This window comes from Dendrobates tinctorius, unplaced genomic scaffold (genome assembly GCF_039654945.1).
Source record: "Dendrobates tinctorius isolate UK_male_01 unplaced genomic scaffold, ASM3965494v1 ptg000538l, whole genome shotgun sequence".
Lineage (NCBI taxonomy): Eukaryota > Metazoa > Chordata > Amphibia > Anura > Dendrobatidae > Dendrobates > Dendrobates tinctorius.
Genome location: NW_027362197.1, coordinates 267,808 through 284,825, shown reverse-complemented (window position 1 = coordinate 284,825; position 17,018 = coordinate 267,808). Strand labels below are relative to the sequence as shown.

At 55.6% G+C, this 17,018-nt stretch overlaps 1 protein-coding gene across 2 annotated transcripts in view; it reads left to right on the top strand.

The window, feature by feature from the left end:
• Window positions 1–10,149: 10,149 nt before the first annotated feature.
• Window positions 10,150–17,018, top strand: part of LOC141078350 (adhesion G-protein coupled receptor G1-like) — a 65,003-nt gene continuing 58,134 nt past the window's right edge. For both annotated transcript variants that reach the window (XM_073565087.1, XM_073565086.1), the window contains exon 1: window positions 10,150–10,466. In XM_073565087.1, the coding sequence (XP_073421188.1) occupies window positions 10,433–10,466 (34 nt within the window). In that variant the 5' untranslated portion in view covers window positions 10,150–10,432. The remainder of the gene's footprint in view (window positions 10,467–17,018) is intronic.

Below are 17,018 nucleotides of genomic sequence, written 5' to 3'. Positions count from 1 at the left end.
CTATAGCCCCATATTACACCAGACTGAGCCTCCTCATCAGAGCGAGCTATAGCCCCATATTACACCAGACCGAGCCTCCTCATCAGAGCGAGCTATAGCCCCATATTACACCAGACTGAGCCTCCTCATCAGAGCGAGCTATAGCCCCATATTTCACCAGACCGAGCCTCCTCATCAGATTGGTCCAATCGTCAGCAGCACAAGATCAGATCCAAAGAGGCAATAACAAACGGGTAATCTGAACATGGTCCAAAGATCAGAAGCAGAAGAAGACCAGAACTTACAGTACAGGGATCAGGTGACCACACACCAGGGAGCACAAGCTTTGACTGGCAATGATCTGGGCCAGACGGCTCCCCAAAATAGCAGGGCAATTACCAAGAACAGGGAGCACCTGTGGAAATCTCTGCACCTCCCAGTCAGGAAAGGTCAACCAAGTCCCAGACATTGAGCAGAGGAATCGTGACAGAATGGAGGAGCTCACCTGGACACACCCCTGAAGAGAGAACACCTGGAGACACAAACCTGAGGGGAGGAGCACACCAGGAGACACAAACCTGAGGGGAAGAGCACACCTGGACACAGTTGTGAGGAGAGCAGCTCACCTGGACACACCGCTGAAGAGAGGAGCACACCTGAACACCCCTAATGGGAGGAGCACACCTGGAGACATAAACCTGAGGGGAGGAACACATCTGGACACAGCTGTGAGGAGATGAGCTCACGTGGACACACCCCAGAAGAGAGGAGCACACCTGGAGACAAACCTGAGGGGAGGAGCACACCTGGACACAGCTGTGAGGAGAGCAGCTCACCTGGACACACCCCTAATGGGAGGAGCACACCTGGAGAAACAAACCTGATGGGAGGAGCACACCTGGACACAGCTGTGAGGAGACGAGCTCACGTGGACACACCCCAGAAGAGAGGAGCACACCTGGAGACAAACCTGAGGGGAGGAGCACACCTGGACACAGCTGTGAGGAGAGCAGCTCACCTGGACACACCCCTAATGGGAGGAGCACACCTGGAGACACAAACCTGATGGGAGGAGCACACCTGGACACAGCTGTGAGGAGAGGAGCTCACCTGGACAACCCCGAGAGGAGGAGCTCACCTGGAGACACAAACCTGATGGGAGGAGCACACCTGGACACAGCTGTGAGGAGACGAGCTCACCTGGACAACCCCGAGAGGAGGAGCACACCTGGAGACACAAACCTGATGGGAGGAGCACACCTGGACACAGCTGTGAGGAGACGAGCTCACCTGGACAACCCCGAGAGGAGGAGCTCACCTGGAGACACAAACCTGATGGGAGGAGCACACCTGGACACAGCTGTGAGGAGACGAGCTCACCTGGACAACCCCGAGAGGAGGAGCTCACCTGGAGACACAAACCTGATGGGAGGAGCACACCTGGACACAGCTGTGAGGAGACGAGCTCACCTGGACAACCCCGAGAGGAGGAGCTCACCTGGAGACACAAACCTGATGGGAGGAGCACACCTGGACACAGCTGTGAGGAGATGAGCTCACCTGGACAACCCCGAGAGGAGGAGCACACCTGGAGACACAAACCTGATGGGAGGAGCACACCTGGACAGAGCTGTGAGGAGACGAGCTCACCTGGACAACCCCGAGAGGAGGAGCTCACCTGGAGACACAAACCTGATGGGAGGAGCACACCTGGACACAGCTGTGAGGAGACGAGCTCACCTGGACAACCCCGAGAGGAGGAGCACACCTGGAGACACAAACCTGATGGGAGGAGCACACCTGGACACAGCTGTGAGGAGACGAGCTCACCTGGACAACCCCGAGAGGAGGAGCTCACCTGGAGACACAAACCTGATGGGAGGAGCACACCTGGACACAGCTGTGAGGAGACGAGCTCACCTGGACAACCCCGAGAGGAGGAGCACACCTGGAGACACAAACCTGATGGGAGGAGCACACCTGGACACAGCTGTGAGGAGACGAGCTCACCTGGACAACCCCGAGAGGAGGAGCTCACCTGGAGACATAAACCTGATGGGAGGAGCACACCTGGACACAGCTGTGAGGAGACGAGCTCACCTGGACAACCCCGAGAGGAGGAGCTCACCTGGAGACATAAACCTGATGGGAGGAGCACACCTGGACACAGCTGTGAGGAGACGAGCTCACCTGGACAACCCCGAGAGGAGGAGCTCACCTGGAGACACAAACCTGATGGGAGGAGCACACCTGGACAGAGCTGTGAGGAGACGAGCTCACCTGGACAACCCCGAGAGGAGGAGCTCACCTGGAGACATAAACCTGATGGGAGGAGCACACCTGGAGACACAGCTGTGAGGAGACGAGCTCACCTGGACAACCCCGAGAGGAGGAGCTCACCTGGAGACACAAACCTGATGGGAGGAGCACACCTGGACAGAGCTGTGAGGAGACGAGCTCACCTGGACAACCCCGAGAGGAGGAGCTCACCTGGAGACACAAACCTGATGGGAGGAGCACACCTGGAGACACAGCTGTGAGGAGACGAGCTCACCTGGACAACCCCGAGAGGAGGAGCTCACCTGGAGACACAAACCTGATGGGAGGAGCACACCTGGACACAGCTGTGAGGAGACGAGCTCACCTGGACAACCCCGAGAGGAGGAGCACACCTGGAAACACAAACCTGATGGGAGGAGCACACCTGGACACAGCTGTGAGGAGACGAGCTCACCTGGACAACCCCGAGAGGAGGAGCTCACCTGGACACACCGCTGAAGAGAGGAGCACACCTGAACACCCCTAATGGGAGGAGCACACCTGGAGACATAAACCTGAGGGGAGGAACACATCTGGACACAGCTGTGAGGAGATGAGCTCACGTGGACACACCCCAGAAGAGAGGAGCACACCTGGAGACAAACCTGAGGGGAGGAGCACACCTGGACACAGCTGTGAGGAGAGCAGCTCACCTGGACACACCCCTAATGGGAGGAGCACACCTGGAGACACAAACCTGATGGGAGGAGCACACCTGGACACAGCTGTGAGGAGACGAGCTCACGTGGACACACCCCAGAAGAGAGGAGCACACCTGGAGACAAACCTGAGGGGAGGAGCACACCTGGACACAGCTGTGAGGAGAGCAGCTCACCTGGACACACCCCTAATGGGAGGAGCACACCTGGAGACACAAACCTGATGGGAGGAGCACACCTGGACACAGCTGTGAGGAGACGAGCTCACCTGGACAACCCCGAGAGGAGGAGCTCACCTGGAGACACAAACCTGATGGGAGGAGCACACCTGGACACAGCTGTGAGGAGACGAGCTCACCTGGACAACCCCGAGAGGAGGAGCACACCTGGAGACACAAACCTGATGGGAGGAGCACACCTGGACACAGCTGTGAGGAGACGAGCTCACCTGGACAACCCCGAGAGGAGGAGCTCACCTGGAGACACAAACCTGATGGGAGGAGCACACCTGGACACAGCTGTGAGGAGACGAGCTCACCTGGACAACCCCGAGAGGAGGAGCTCACCTGGAGACACAAACCTGATGGGAGGAGCACACCTGGACACAGCTGTGAGGAGACGAGCTCACCTGGACAACCCCGAGAGGAGGAGCTCACCTGGAGACACAAACCTGATGGGAGGAGCACACCTGGACACAGCTGTGAGGAGACGAGCTCACCTGGACAACCCCGAGAGGAGGAGCACACCTGGAGACACAAACCTGATGGGAGGAGCACACCTGGACAGAGCTGTGAGGAGACGAGCTCACCTGGACAACCCCGAGAGGAGGAGCTCACCTGGAGACACAAACCTGATGGGAGGAGCACACCTGGACACAGCTGTGAGGAGACGAGCTCACCTGGACAACCCCGAGAGGAGGAGCACACCTGGAGACACAAACCTGATGGGAGGAGCACACCTGGACACAGCTGTGAGGAGACGAGCTCACCTGGACAACCCCGAGAGGAGGAGCTCACCTGGAGACACAAACCTGATGGGAGGAGCACACCTGGACACAGCTGTGAGGAGACGAGCTCACCTGGACAACCCCGAGAGGAGGAGCACACCTGGAGACACAAACCTGATGGGAGGAGCACACCTGGACACAGCTGTGAGGAGACGAGCTCACCTGGACAACCCCGAGAGGAGGAGCTCACCTGGAGACATAAACCTGATGGGAGGAGCACACCTGGACACAGCTGTGAGGAGACGAGCTCACCTGGACAACCCCGAGAGGAGGAGCTCACCTGGAGACATAAACCTGATGGGAGGAGCACACCTGGACACAGCTGTGAGGAGACGAGCTCACCTGGACAACCCCGAGAGGAGGAGCTCACCTGGAGACACAAACCTGATGGGAGGAGCACACCTGGACAGAGCTGTGAGGAGACGAGCTCACCTGGACAACCCCGAGAGGAGGAGCTCACCTGGAGACATAAACCTGATGGGAGGAGCACACCTGGAGACACAGCTGTGAGGAGACGAGCTCACCTGGACAACCCCGAGAGGAGGAGCTCACCTGGAGACACAAACCTGATGGGAGGAGCACACCTGGACAGAGCTGTGAGGAGACGAGCTCACCTGGACAACCCTGAGAGGAGGAGCTCACCTGGAGACACAAACCTGATGGGAGGAGCACACCTGGAGACACAGCTGTGAGGAGACGAGCTCACCTGGACAACCCCGAGAGGAGGAGCTCACCTGGAGACACAAACCTGATGGGAGGAGCACACCTGGACACAGCTGTGAGGAGACGAGCTCACCTGGACAACCCCGAGAGGAGGAGCACACCTGGAGACACAAACCTGATGGGAGGAGCACACCTGGACACAGCTGTGAGGAGACGAGCTCACCTGGACAACCCCGAGAGGAGGAGCTCACCTGGAGACACAAACCTGATGGGAGGAGCACACCTGGACACAGCTGTGAGGAGACGAGCTCACCTGGACAACCCCGAGAGGAGGAGCTCACCTGGAGACACAAACCTGATGGGAGGAGCACACCTGGACACAGCTGTGAGGAGACGAGCTCACCTGGACAACCCCGAGAGGAGGAGCTCACCTGGAGACACAAACCTGATGGGAGGAGCACACCTGGACAGAGCTGTGAGGAGACGAGCTCACCTGGACAACCCCGAGAGGAGGAGCTCACCTGGAGACACAAACCTGATGGGAGGAGCACACCTGGACACAGCTGTGAGGAGACGAGCTCACCTGGACAACCCCGAGAGGAGGAGCTCACCTGGAGACACAAACCTGATGGGAGGAGCTCACCTGGAGACAGCTGTGAGGAGACGAGCTCACCTGGACAACCCCGAGGGGAGGAGCTCACCTGGAGACACAAACCTGATGGGAGGAGCACACCTGGACACAGCTGTGAGGAGACGAGCTCACCTGGACAACCCCGAGAGGAGGAGCTCACCTGGAGACACAAACCTGATGGGAGGAGCACACCTGGACACAGCTGTGAGGAGACGAGCTCACCTGGACAACCCCGAGAGGAGGAGCTCACCTGGAGACACAAACCTGATGGGAGGAGCACACCTGGACACAGCTGTGAGGAGACGAGCTCACCTGGACAACCCCGAGAGGAGGAGCTCACCTGGAGACACAAACCTGATGGGAGGAGCACACCTGGACACAGCTGTGAGGAGACGAGCTCACCTGGACAACCCCGAGAGGAGGAGCTCACCTGGAGACAGAAACCTGATGGGAGGAGCTCACCTGGACACAGCTGTGAGGAGACGAGCTCACCTGGACAACCCCGAGAGGAGGAGCTCACCTGGAGACACAAACCTGATGGGAGGAGCACACCTGGACACAGCTGTGAGGAGACGAGCTCACCTGGACAACCCCGAGAGGAGGAGCTCACCTGGAGACACAAACCTGATGGGAGGAGCTCACCTGGACACAGCTGTGAGGAGACGAGCTCACCTGGACAACCCCGAGAGGAGGAGCTCACCTGGAGACACAAACCTGATGGGAGGAGCACACCTGGACACAGCTGTGAGGAGACGAGCTCACCTGGACAACCCCGAGAGGAGGAGCACACCTGGAGACACAAACCTGATGGGAGGAGCACACCTGGACACAGCTGTGAGGAGACGAGCTCACCTGGACAACCCCGAGAGGAGGAGCTCACCTGGAGACACAAACCTGATGGGAGGAGCTCACCTGGACACAGCTGTGAGGAGACGAGCTCACCTGGACAACCCCGAGAGGAGGAGCTCACCTGGAGACACAAACCTGATGGGAGGAGCACACCTGGAGACAGCTGTGAGGAGACGAGCTCACCTGGACAACCCCGAGAGGAGGAGCACACCTGGAGACACAAACCTGATGGGAGGAGCTCACCTGGACACAGCTGTGAGGAGACGAGCTCACCTGGACAACCCCGAGAGGAGGAGCACACCTGGAGACACAAACCTGATGGGAGGAGCACACCTGGACACAGCTGTGAGGAGACGAGCTCACCTGGACAACCCCGAGAGGAGGAGCACACCTGGAGACACAAACCTGATGGGAGGAGCTCACCTGGACACAGCTGTGAGGAGACGAGCTCACCTGGACAACCCCGAGAGGAGGAGCTCACCTGGAGACACAAACCTGATGGGAGGAGCACACCTGGACACAGCTGTGAGGAGACGAGCTCACCTGGACAACCCCGAGAGGAGGAGCACACCTGGAGACACAAACCTGATGGGAGGAGCACACCTGGAGACAGCTGTGAGGAGACGAGCTCACCTGGACAACCCGGAGAGGAGGAGCACACCTGGAGACACAAACCTGATGGGAGGAGCTCACCTGGACACAGCTGTGAGGAGACGAGCTCACCTGGACAACCCCGAGAGGAGGAGCTCACCTGGAGACACAAACCTGATGGGAGGAGCACACCTGGACACAGCTGTGAGGAGACGAGCTCACCTGGACAACCCCGAGAGGAGGAGCACACCTGGAGACACAAACCTGATGGGAGGAGCACACCTGGAGACAGCTGTGAGGAGACGAGCTCACCTGGACAACCCCGAGAGGAGGAGCTCACCTGGAGACACAAACCTGATGGGAGGAGCACACCTGGACACAGCTGTGAGGAGACGAGCTCACCTGGACAACCCCGAGAGGAGGAGCACACCTGGAGACACAAACCTGATGGGAGGAGCACACCTGGACACAGCTGTGAGGAGACGAGCTCACCTGGACAACCCCGAGAGGAGGAGCTCACCTGGAGACATAAACCTGATGGGAGGAGCACACCTGGACACAGCTGTGAGGAGACGAGCTCACCTGGACAACCCCGAGAGGAGGAGCACACCTGGAGACACAAACCTGATGGGAGGAGCACACCTGGACACAGCTGTGAGGAGACGAGCTCACCTGGACAACCCCGAGAGGAGGAGCTCACCTGGAGACACAAACCTGATGGGAGGAGCACACCTGGACACAGCTGTGAGGAGACGAGCTCACCTGGACAACCCCGAGAGGAGGAGCTCACCTGGAGACACAAACCTGATGGGAGGAGCACACCTGGACACAGCTGTGAGGAGACGAGCTCACCTGGACAACCCCGAGAGGAGGAGCTCACCTGGAGACAAACCTGATGGGAGGAGCACACCTGGACACAGCTGTGAGGAGACGAGCTCACCTGGACAACCCCGAGAGGAGGAGCTCACCTGGAGACACAAACCTGATGGGAGGAGCACACCTGGAGACACAGCTGTGAGGAGACGAGCTCACCTGGACAACCCCGAGAGGAGGAGCTCACCTGGAGACACAAACCTGATGGGAGGAGCACACCTGGACACAGCTGTGAGGAGACGAGCTCACCTGGACAACCCCGAGAGGAGGAGCTCACCTGGAGACACAAACCTGATGGGAGGAGCACACCTGGACACAGCTGTGAGGAGACGAGCTCACCTGGACAACCCCGAGAGGAGGAGCTCACCTGGAGACACAAACCTGATGGGAGGAGCACACCTGGACACAGCTGTGAGGAGACGAGCTCACCTGGACAACCCCGAGAGGAGGAGCACACCTGGAGACACAAACCTGATGGGAGGAGCACACCTGGACACAGCTGTGAGGAGACGAGCTCACCTGGACAACCCCGAGAGGAGGAGCTCACCTGGAGACACAAACCTGATGGGAGGAGCTCACCTGGAGACAGCTGTGAGGAGACGAGCTCACCTGGACAACCCCGAGAGGAGGAGCTCACCTGGAGACACAAACCTGATGGGAGGAGCACACCTGGACACAGCTGTGAGGAGACGAGCTCACCTGGACAACCCCGAGAGGAGGAGCTCACCTGGAGACACAAACCTGATGGGAGGAGCACACCTGGACACAGCTGTGAGGAGACGAGCTCACCTGGACAACCCCGAGAGGAGGAGCTCACCTGGAGACACAAACCTGATGGGAGGAGCACACCTGGACACAGCTGTGAGGAGACGAGCTCACCTGGACAACCCCGAGAGGAGGAGCTCACCTGGAGACACAAACCTGATGGGAGGAGCACACCTGGACACAGCTGTGAGGAGACGAGCTCACCTGGACAACCCCGAGAGGAGGAGCTCACCTGGAGACACAAACCTGATGGGAGGAGCACACCTGGACACAGCTGTGAGGAGACGAGCTCACCTGGACAACCCCGAGAGGAGGAGCACACCTGGAGACACAAACCTGATGGGAGGAGCACACCTGGACACAGCTGTGAGGAGACGAGCTCACCTGGACAACCCCGAGAGGAGGAGCTCACCTGGAGACACAAACCTGATGGGAGGAGCTCACCTGGAGACAGCTGTGAGGAGACGAGCTCACCTGGACAACCCCGAGAGGAGGAGCTCACCTGGAGACACAAACCTGATGGGAGGAGCACACCTGGACACAGCTGTGAGGAGACGAGCTCACCTGGACAACCCCGAGAGGAGGAGCTCACCTGGAGACACAAACCTGATGGGAGGAGCACACCTGGACACAGCTGTGAGGAGACGAGCTCACCTGGACAACCCCGAGAGGAGGAGCTCACCTGGAGACACAAACCTGATGGGAGGAGCACACCTGGACACAGCTGTGAGGAGACGAGCTCACCTGGACAACCCCGAGAGGAGGAGCTCACCTGGAGACACAAACCTGATGGGAGGAGCACACCTGGACACAGCTGTGAGGAGACGAGCTCACCTGGACAACCCCGAGAGGAGGAGCACACCTGGAGACACAAACCTGATGGGAGGAGCACACCTGGACACAGCTGTGAGGAGACGAGCTCACCTGGACAACCCCGAGAGGAGGAGCTCACCTGGAGACACAAACCTGATGGGAGGAGCTCACCTGGAGACAGCTGTGAGGAGACGAGCTCACCTGGACAACCCCGAGAGGAGGAGCTCACCTGGAGACACAAACCTGATGGGAGGAGCACACCTGGACACAGCTGTGAGGAGACGAGCTCACCTGGACAACCCCGAGAGGAGGAGCTCACCTGGAGACACAAACCTGATGGGAGGAGCACACCTGGACACAGCTGTGAGGAGACGAGCTCACCTGGACAACCCCGAGAGGAGGAGCTCACCTGGAGACACAAACCTGATGGGAGGAGCACACCTGGACACAGCTGTGAGGAGACGAGCTCACCTGGACAACCCCGAGAGGAGGAGCTCACCTGGAGACACAAACCTGATGGGAGGAGCACACCTGGACACAGCTGTGAGGAGACGAGCTCACCTGGACAACCCCGAGAGGAGGAGCACACCTGGAGACACAAACCTGATGGGAGGAGCACACCTGGACACAGCTGTGAGGAGACGAGCTCACCTGGACAACCCCGAGAGGAGGAGCTCACCTGGAGACACAAACCTGATGGGAGGAGCACACCTGGACACAGCTGTGAGGAGACGAGCTCACCTGGACAACCCCGAGAGGAGGAGCTCACCTGGAGACACAAACCTGATGGGAGGAGCACACCTGGACACAGCTGTGAGGAGACGAGCTCACCTGGACAACCCCGAGAGGAGGAGCACACCTGGAGACACAAACCTGATGGGAGGAGCACACCTGGACACAGCTGTGAGGAGACGAGCTCACCTGGACAACCCCGAGAGGAGGAGCTCACCTGGAGACACAAACCTGATGGGAGGAGCACACCTGGACACAGCTGAAGGGTGAAGCTTGCTCCTACTCCCTTTAATGGAAGGAACAAACCTGGACACCCCCCCGATGGGAGGACACCAGGAGATCCAAGGGACGGAGTTCACCTGCACCCCCTGAGGGGAGGAGGACGCACAGCTGTGATCTCCGGCGCCCCCTGCAGGCCGTGCTCTGGGCCGCGCGCTGTTAACCCTTCGTGCTCCTCCTCCCGCCGTCGCCGCTGTCACTTGTCGCCTCCTTCTCAGCAAATATTAACAAAGGCTCCAGTGTGCGGCGGATCCCGGGGGAGAAGACACCGACATGGCCGCCATCCTCCTCCTCCTGCTGCTGCCGGGTATCTAATCCTCTCCTGTGTGATACTGTCTGCTGTATCTAATCCTCTCCTGTGAGATACTGTCTGCTGAGCCGTGTATCTAATCCTATCCTGTGTGATACTGTCTGCTGAGCCGTGTATCTAATCCTCTCCTGTGTGATACTGACTGCTGAGCCGTGTATCTAATCCTCTCCTGTGTGATACTGTCTGCTGTATCTAATCCTATCCTGTGTGATACTGACTGCTGAGCAGTGTATCTAATCCTATCCTGTGTGATACTGTCTGCTGTATCTAATCCTATCCTGTGTGATACTGTCTGCTGAGCCGTGTATCTAATCCTCTCCTGTGTGATACTGTCTGCTGTATCTAATCCTATCCTGTGTGATACTGACTGCTGAGCCGTGTATCTAATCCTATCCTGTGTGATACTGACTGCTGAGCCGTGTATCTAATCCTCTCCTGTGTGATACTGACTGCTCAGCCGTGTATCTAATCCTCTCCTGTGTGATACTGACTGCTGAGCCGTGTATCTAACCCTATCCTGTGTGATACTGACTGCTGAGCCGTGTATCTAATCCTCTCCTGTGTGATACTGACTGCTGAGCTGTGTATCTAATCCTCTCCTGTGTGATACTGATTGCTGAGCCGTGTATCTAATCCTCTCCTGTGTGATACTGACTGCTGAGCCGTGTATCTAATCCTCCCCTGTGTGATACTGTCTGCTGAGCCATGTATCTAATCCTCTCCTGTGTGATACTGTCTGCTGTATCTAATCCTCTCCTGTGAGATACTGACTGCTGAGCCGTGTATCTAATCCTCTCCTGTGTGATACTGACTGCTGAGCCGTGTATCTAATCCTCTCCTGTGTGATACTGACTGCTGAGCCGTGTATCTAATCCTCTCCTGTGTGATACTGACTGCTGAGCCGTGTATCTAATCCTCTCCTGTGTGATACTGACTGCTGAGCCGTGTATCTAATCCTCTCCTGTGTGATACTGACTGCTGAGCCGTGTATCTAATCCTCTCCTGTGTGATACTGACTGCTGAGCCGTGTATCTAATCCTCTCCTGTGTGATACTGACTGCTGAGCCGTGTATCTAATCCTCTCCTGTGTGATACTGACTGCTGAGCCGTGTATCTAATCCTCTCCTGTGTGATACTGTCTGCTGTATCTAATCCTATCCTGTGTGATACTGTCTGCTGAGCCGTGTATCTAATCCTCTCCTGTGTGATACTGTCTGCTGTATCTAATCCTATCCTGTGTGATACTGTCTGCTGAGCCGTGTATCTAATCCTCTCCTGTGTGATACTGTCTGCTGTATCTAATCCTATCCTGTGTGATACTGACTGCTGAGCCGTGTATCTAATCCTATCCTGTGTGATACTGACTGCTGAGCCGTGTATCTAATCCTCTCCTGTGTGATACTGACTGCTCAGCCGTGTATCTAATCCTCTCCTGTGTGATACTGACTGCTGAGCCGTGTATCTAACCCTATCCTGTGTGATACTGACTGCTGAGCCGTGTATCTAATCCTCTCCTGTGTGATACTGACTGCTGTATCTAATCCTATCCTGTGTGATACTGTCTGCTGAGCCGTGTATCTAATCCTATCCTGTGTGATACTGACTGCTGAGCCGTGTATCTAATCCTATCCTGTGTGATACTGACTGCTGAGCCGTGTATCTAACCCTATCCTGTGTGATACTGTCTGCTGTATCTAATCCTATCCTGTGTGATACTGTCTGCTGAGCCGTGTATCTAATCCTCTCCTGTGTGATACTGTCTGCTGTATCTAATCCTATCCTGTGTGATACTGACTGCTGAGCCGTGTATCTAATCCTATCCTGTGTGATACTGACTGCTGAGCCGTGTATCTAATCCTCTCCTGTGTGATACTGACTGCTCAGCCGTGTATCTAATCCTCTCCTGTGTGATACTGACTGCTGAGCCGTGTATCTAACCCTATCCTGTGTGATACTGACTGCTGAGCCGTGTATCTAATCCTCTCCTGTGTGATACTGACTGCTGTATCTAATCCTATCCTGTGTGATACTGTCTGCTGAGCCGTGTATCTAATCCTATCCTGTGTGATACTGACTGCTGAGCCGTGTATCTAATCCTATCCTGTGTGATACTGACTGCTGAGCCGTGTATCTAATCCTCTCCTGTGTGATACTGACTGCTCAGCCGTGTATCTAATCCTCTCCTGTGTGATACTGACTGCTGAGCCGTGTATCTAACCCTATCCTGTGTGATACTGACTGCTGAGCCGTGTATCTAATCCTCTCCTGTGATGCAGTCTCCTGAGCTGTGTAGCTAATCCTATCCTGTGTGATACTGACTGCTGAGCCGTGTATCTAATCCTCTCCTGTGTGATACTGACTGCTGTATCTAATCCTATCCTGTGTGATACTGACTGCTGAGCCGTGTATCTAATCCTATCCTGTGTGATACTGACTGCTGAGCCGTGTATCTAATCCTCTCCTGTGTGATACTGACTGCTGAGCCGTGTATCTAATCCTCTCCTGTGTGATACTGACTGCTCAGCCGTGTATCTAATCCTCTCCTGTGTGATACTGACTGCTGAGCCGTGTATCTAACCCTATCCTGTGTGATACTGACTGCTGAGCCGTGTATCTAATCCTCTCCTGTGATGCAGTCTCCTGAGCTGTGTAGCTAATCCTATCCTGTGTGATACTGACTGCTGAGCCGTGTATCTAATCCTCTCCTGTGTGATACTGACTGCTGAGCCTTGTATCTAATCCTCTCCTGTGTGATACTGACTGCTGAGCCGTGTATCTAATCCTCTCCTGTGTGATACTGTCTGCTGTATCTAATCCTATCCTGTGTGATACTGTCTGCTGAGCCGTGTATCTAATCCTATGCTGTGTGATACTGACTGCTGAGCCGTGTATCTAATCCTCTCCTGTGTGATACTGTCTGCTGAGCCGTGTTTCTAATCCTCTCCTGTGTGATACTGACTGCTGAGCCGTGTATCTAATCCTCTCCTGTGTGATACTGACTGCTGAGCCGTGTATCTAATCCTATCCTGTGTGATACTGACTGCTGAGCCGTGTATCTAATCCTCTCCTGTGATGCAGTCTCCTGAGCCGTGTAGCTAATCCTCTCCTGTGTGATACTGTCTGCTGAGCCGTGTTTCTAATCCTCTCCTGTGTGATACTGACTGCTGAGCCGTGTATCTAATCCTCTCCTGTGTGATACTGACTGCTGAGCCGTGTATCTAATCTGTGTGATACTGACTGCTGAGCCGTGTATCTAATCCTCTCCTGTGTGATACTGACTGCTGAGCCGTGTATCTAACCCTATCCTGTGTGATACTGACTGCTGAGCCGTGTATCTAATCCTCTCCTGTGATGCAGTCTCCTGAGCCGTGTAGCTAATCCTCTCCTGTGTGATACTGACTGCTGAGCCGTGTATCTAATCCTATCCTGTGTGATACTGACTGCTGAGCCGTGTATCTAATCCTATCCTTTGTGATACTGACTGCTGAGCCATGTATCTAATCCTCTCCTGTGTGATACTGTCTGCTGAGCCATGTATCTAATCCTCTCCTGTGTGATACTGACTGCTGAGCCGTGTATCTAATCCTATCCTGTGTGATACTGTCTGCTGAGCCGTGTATCTGATCCTATCCTGTGTGATACTGTCTGCTGAGCCGTGTATCTAATCCTATCCTGTGTGATACTGTCTGCTGAGCCGTGTATCTAATCCTCTCCTGTGTGATACTGTCTGCTGAGCCGTGTATCTAATCCTCTCCTGTGTGATACTGACTGCTGAGCCGTGTATCTAATCCTATCCTGTGTGATACTGTCTGCTGAGCCGTGTATCTAATCCTCTCCTGTGTGATACTGTCTGCTGAGCCGTGTATCTAATCCTCTCCTGTGTGATACTGACTGCTGAGCCGTGTATCTAATCCTCTCCTGTGTGATACTGACTGCTGAGCCGTGTATCTAATCCTCTCCTGTGTGATACTGACTGCTGAGCCGTGTATCTAATCCTCTCCTGTGTGATACTGTCTGCTGAGCCGTGTATCTAATCCTCTCCTGTGTGATACTGACTGCTGAGCCGTGTATCTAATCCTCTCCTGTGTGATACTGACTGCTGAGCCGTGTATCTAATCCTCTCCTGTGTGATACTGACTGCTGAGCCGTGTATCTAATCCTGTAGCTTAGATACTGCCACTTCTTGCTGTAGATGTCTGGTGACTGCTGTGAATTCTATGATAATTTCTTATATGAAACCTTCACCTGAAACTTCTCGCTTTGACTGTGGAGAACACTGAGAAACCCCTCCAGACTGCTGTATCGCCCTCGTTTTCCTCCTGTTCTCCTCCTCCTCCGCACTCCTGTATCGTCATCGCACTCCTGTATCGTCCTCCTCCTCCTCACTCCTTTGTCTTGTGGGGTGTTCCCGGTATACGGAGGGTCTTGCGGGGTGTCCCCGGTATACGCCGTGTCTTGCAGGGTCCCCGGTATATGGCCATGCCTTGCGGGGTGTCCCCGGTATACGCTGTGCCTTACGTGGTGTCCCCGGTGTATAGCGGGTCTCGCGGTGTGTCCCCGGTATACGGCGGGTCTCGCGGTGTGTCCCCGGTATACTGCGGGTCTCGCGGTGTGTCCCCGGTATACGGCGGGTTTTGCGGGGTGTCCCCGGTATACGACGGGTCTTGCGGGGTGTCCTCGCATTACGGCGGTTCTTGCAGGGTGTCCCCGGTATGCGCCGGGTCTTGCGGGATGTCTTCGCATTACGCCGGGTCTCGCGGGGTGTCCCCGGTATACGCCGGGTCTCGCGGGGTGTCCCCGCATTACGGCGGGTCTTGCGGGGTGTCCCCGGTATACGGACAGGGCCGGTTTTAGACAAAGTGGGGCCCCAAATGCTAACATTGTAAAATCACACATTTAGTTTACATTGCATGAGCAGGATGTGGATACAGGTGGCAGAGGGGCCTGTGCTGGCACTGTGGCCCCCATATTCAGGGGCCTTATATCAGCCAACGGGTCTGCCACTGTTAGCATTACACAGGAGCGTGGCTAGGGTCAGAAAAGATTGGGGGGCTCAAGCCCCAAGACAGAGTTGTCCCCCAACCCCCTCTTAATTTTTTTTTTTTAAGATTGCAGATAACACAGCAGGGCTCCCAACTGTCCTGGATCCAGCGGGACAGTCCCGATTTTGACACTCCCACCCGCTATCCCGGCCGGGATTGTAGTTTTCCTGCACTGCGAATCAGCCACCCCTCCCACCTGTCATTTCAGAAGGGGCTGGGTACTGATCGCCAGAACAGAAGCCCTCCCCGGCTCACGTGACCAGTCACATGATTGTGACCTTATCCTATGTAACACCACAGATAGCAGTGATAACTCTCTGAGAACAGGTAATGTAGTAGATGTCACCTGCAGTCCTATGTAACACCACAGATAGCCATAGCGCTTCAGAGTAAGACTATGTTCACATGCATTATTTTCAGTAGCCAAAACCTGTTCTATTGGCAGTAAAAACGTTGCGTTCACCTGTTTTTCAGCTTGTTTTCTGGAGTTCTTTACACTTTTTTCAGCTTTTTTTAAAGTGCGGATGTTTGCTTTGTCTACAGTATGACTAAGGCCATGTTCACACGTTGAGTCTTCGGTCAGGATTTCACATCAGTATGTGCAAGTCAAACCCAGGAGGGTGAGAAATCCAGAAGTGGTGACGTGTTCCTATTATACTTTTCCTCTGATTGCTCCACTGCTGTTTCTGCATCACAAATCCTGATGTGAAATCCTGACCAAATACTGAGCGTGTGAACGAGACCGAATAGTTTAATTCACCAAAACCACTTAAAAAAATTGCAGCGAAAAATGCCGTTGTAATATCTGCCGCTTATTTTATTCTTTTGTTGCTTTCTACAGGTGGAAACACTGAAAGAAGTGACACGCTGCAGATGTACAAAGCGCTACAGTCCTGAAATTCAGTCAGAAAGGAAACAAGCGCATGCAGGCGATTTCGGAAATCTCATCTGTTCTGCTGGCGCTTTATAGGCAGGATCTCTGCAGCTGTCTCTTCTGCAAATAAGAAGTTTCCAGCACCAGCAAAGACTGAGGTTCTCCGCCATCTCCGCACACCCTCCTGACTGAATTTCACAACTGCAGCGTGTTTTTAAGGCTATGTGCCCACGGTGTGGACTTGGCCGCTGCGGGTCCACAGCAGAATTAGCGGCGGTGTGCAGTACCATTAGGTCCTATGGAAATCAAAAACCGCAGTGCAGGCGGTGCAGAATTTTCTGCGGTTTCCAATCAGCAGAAAGAATTAACATGTCAATTGTAGAGATGATAAACCACAGACCAATCCGCGGCGCGCGCGCACAGCCTCAATCCATGGCGCGTGCGTACAGCCTGGATCCGCGGCGCGCACAGCCTCAATCCACGGCGCGTGCGTACAGCCTGGATCCACGGCGCGCACAGCCTCAATCCACGGCGCGTGCGTACAGCCTGGATCCGCGGCGCGCACAGCCTCGATCTGCGGCGCGCACAGCCTCAATCCGCGGCGCGCACAGCCTCAATCCACGGCGCGTGCGT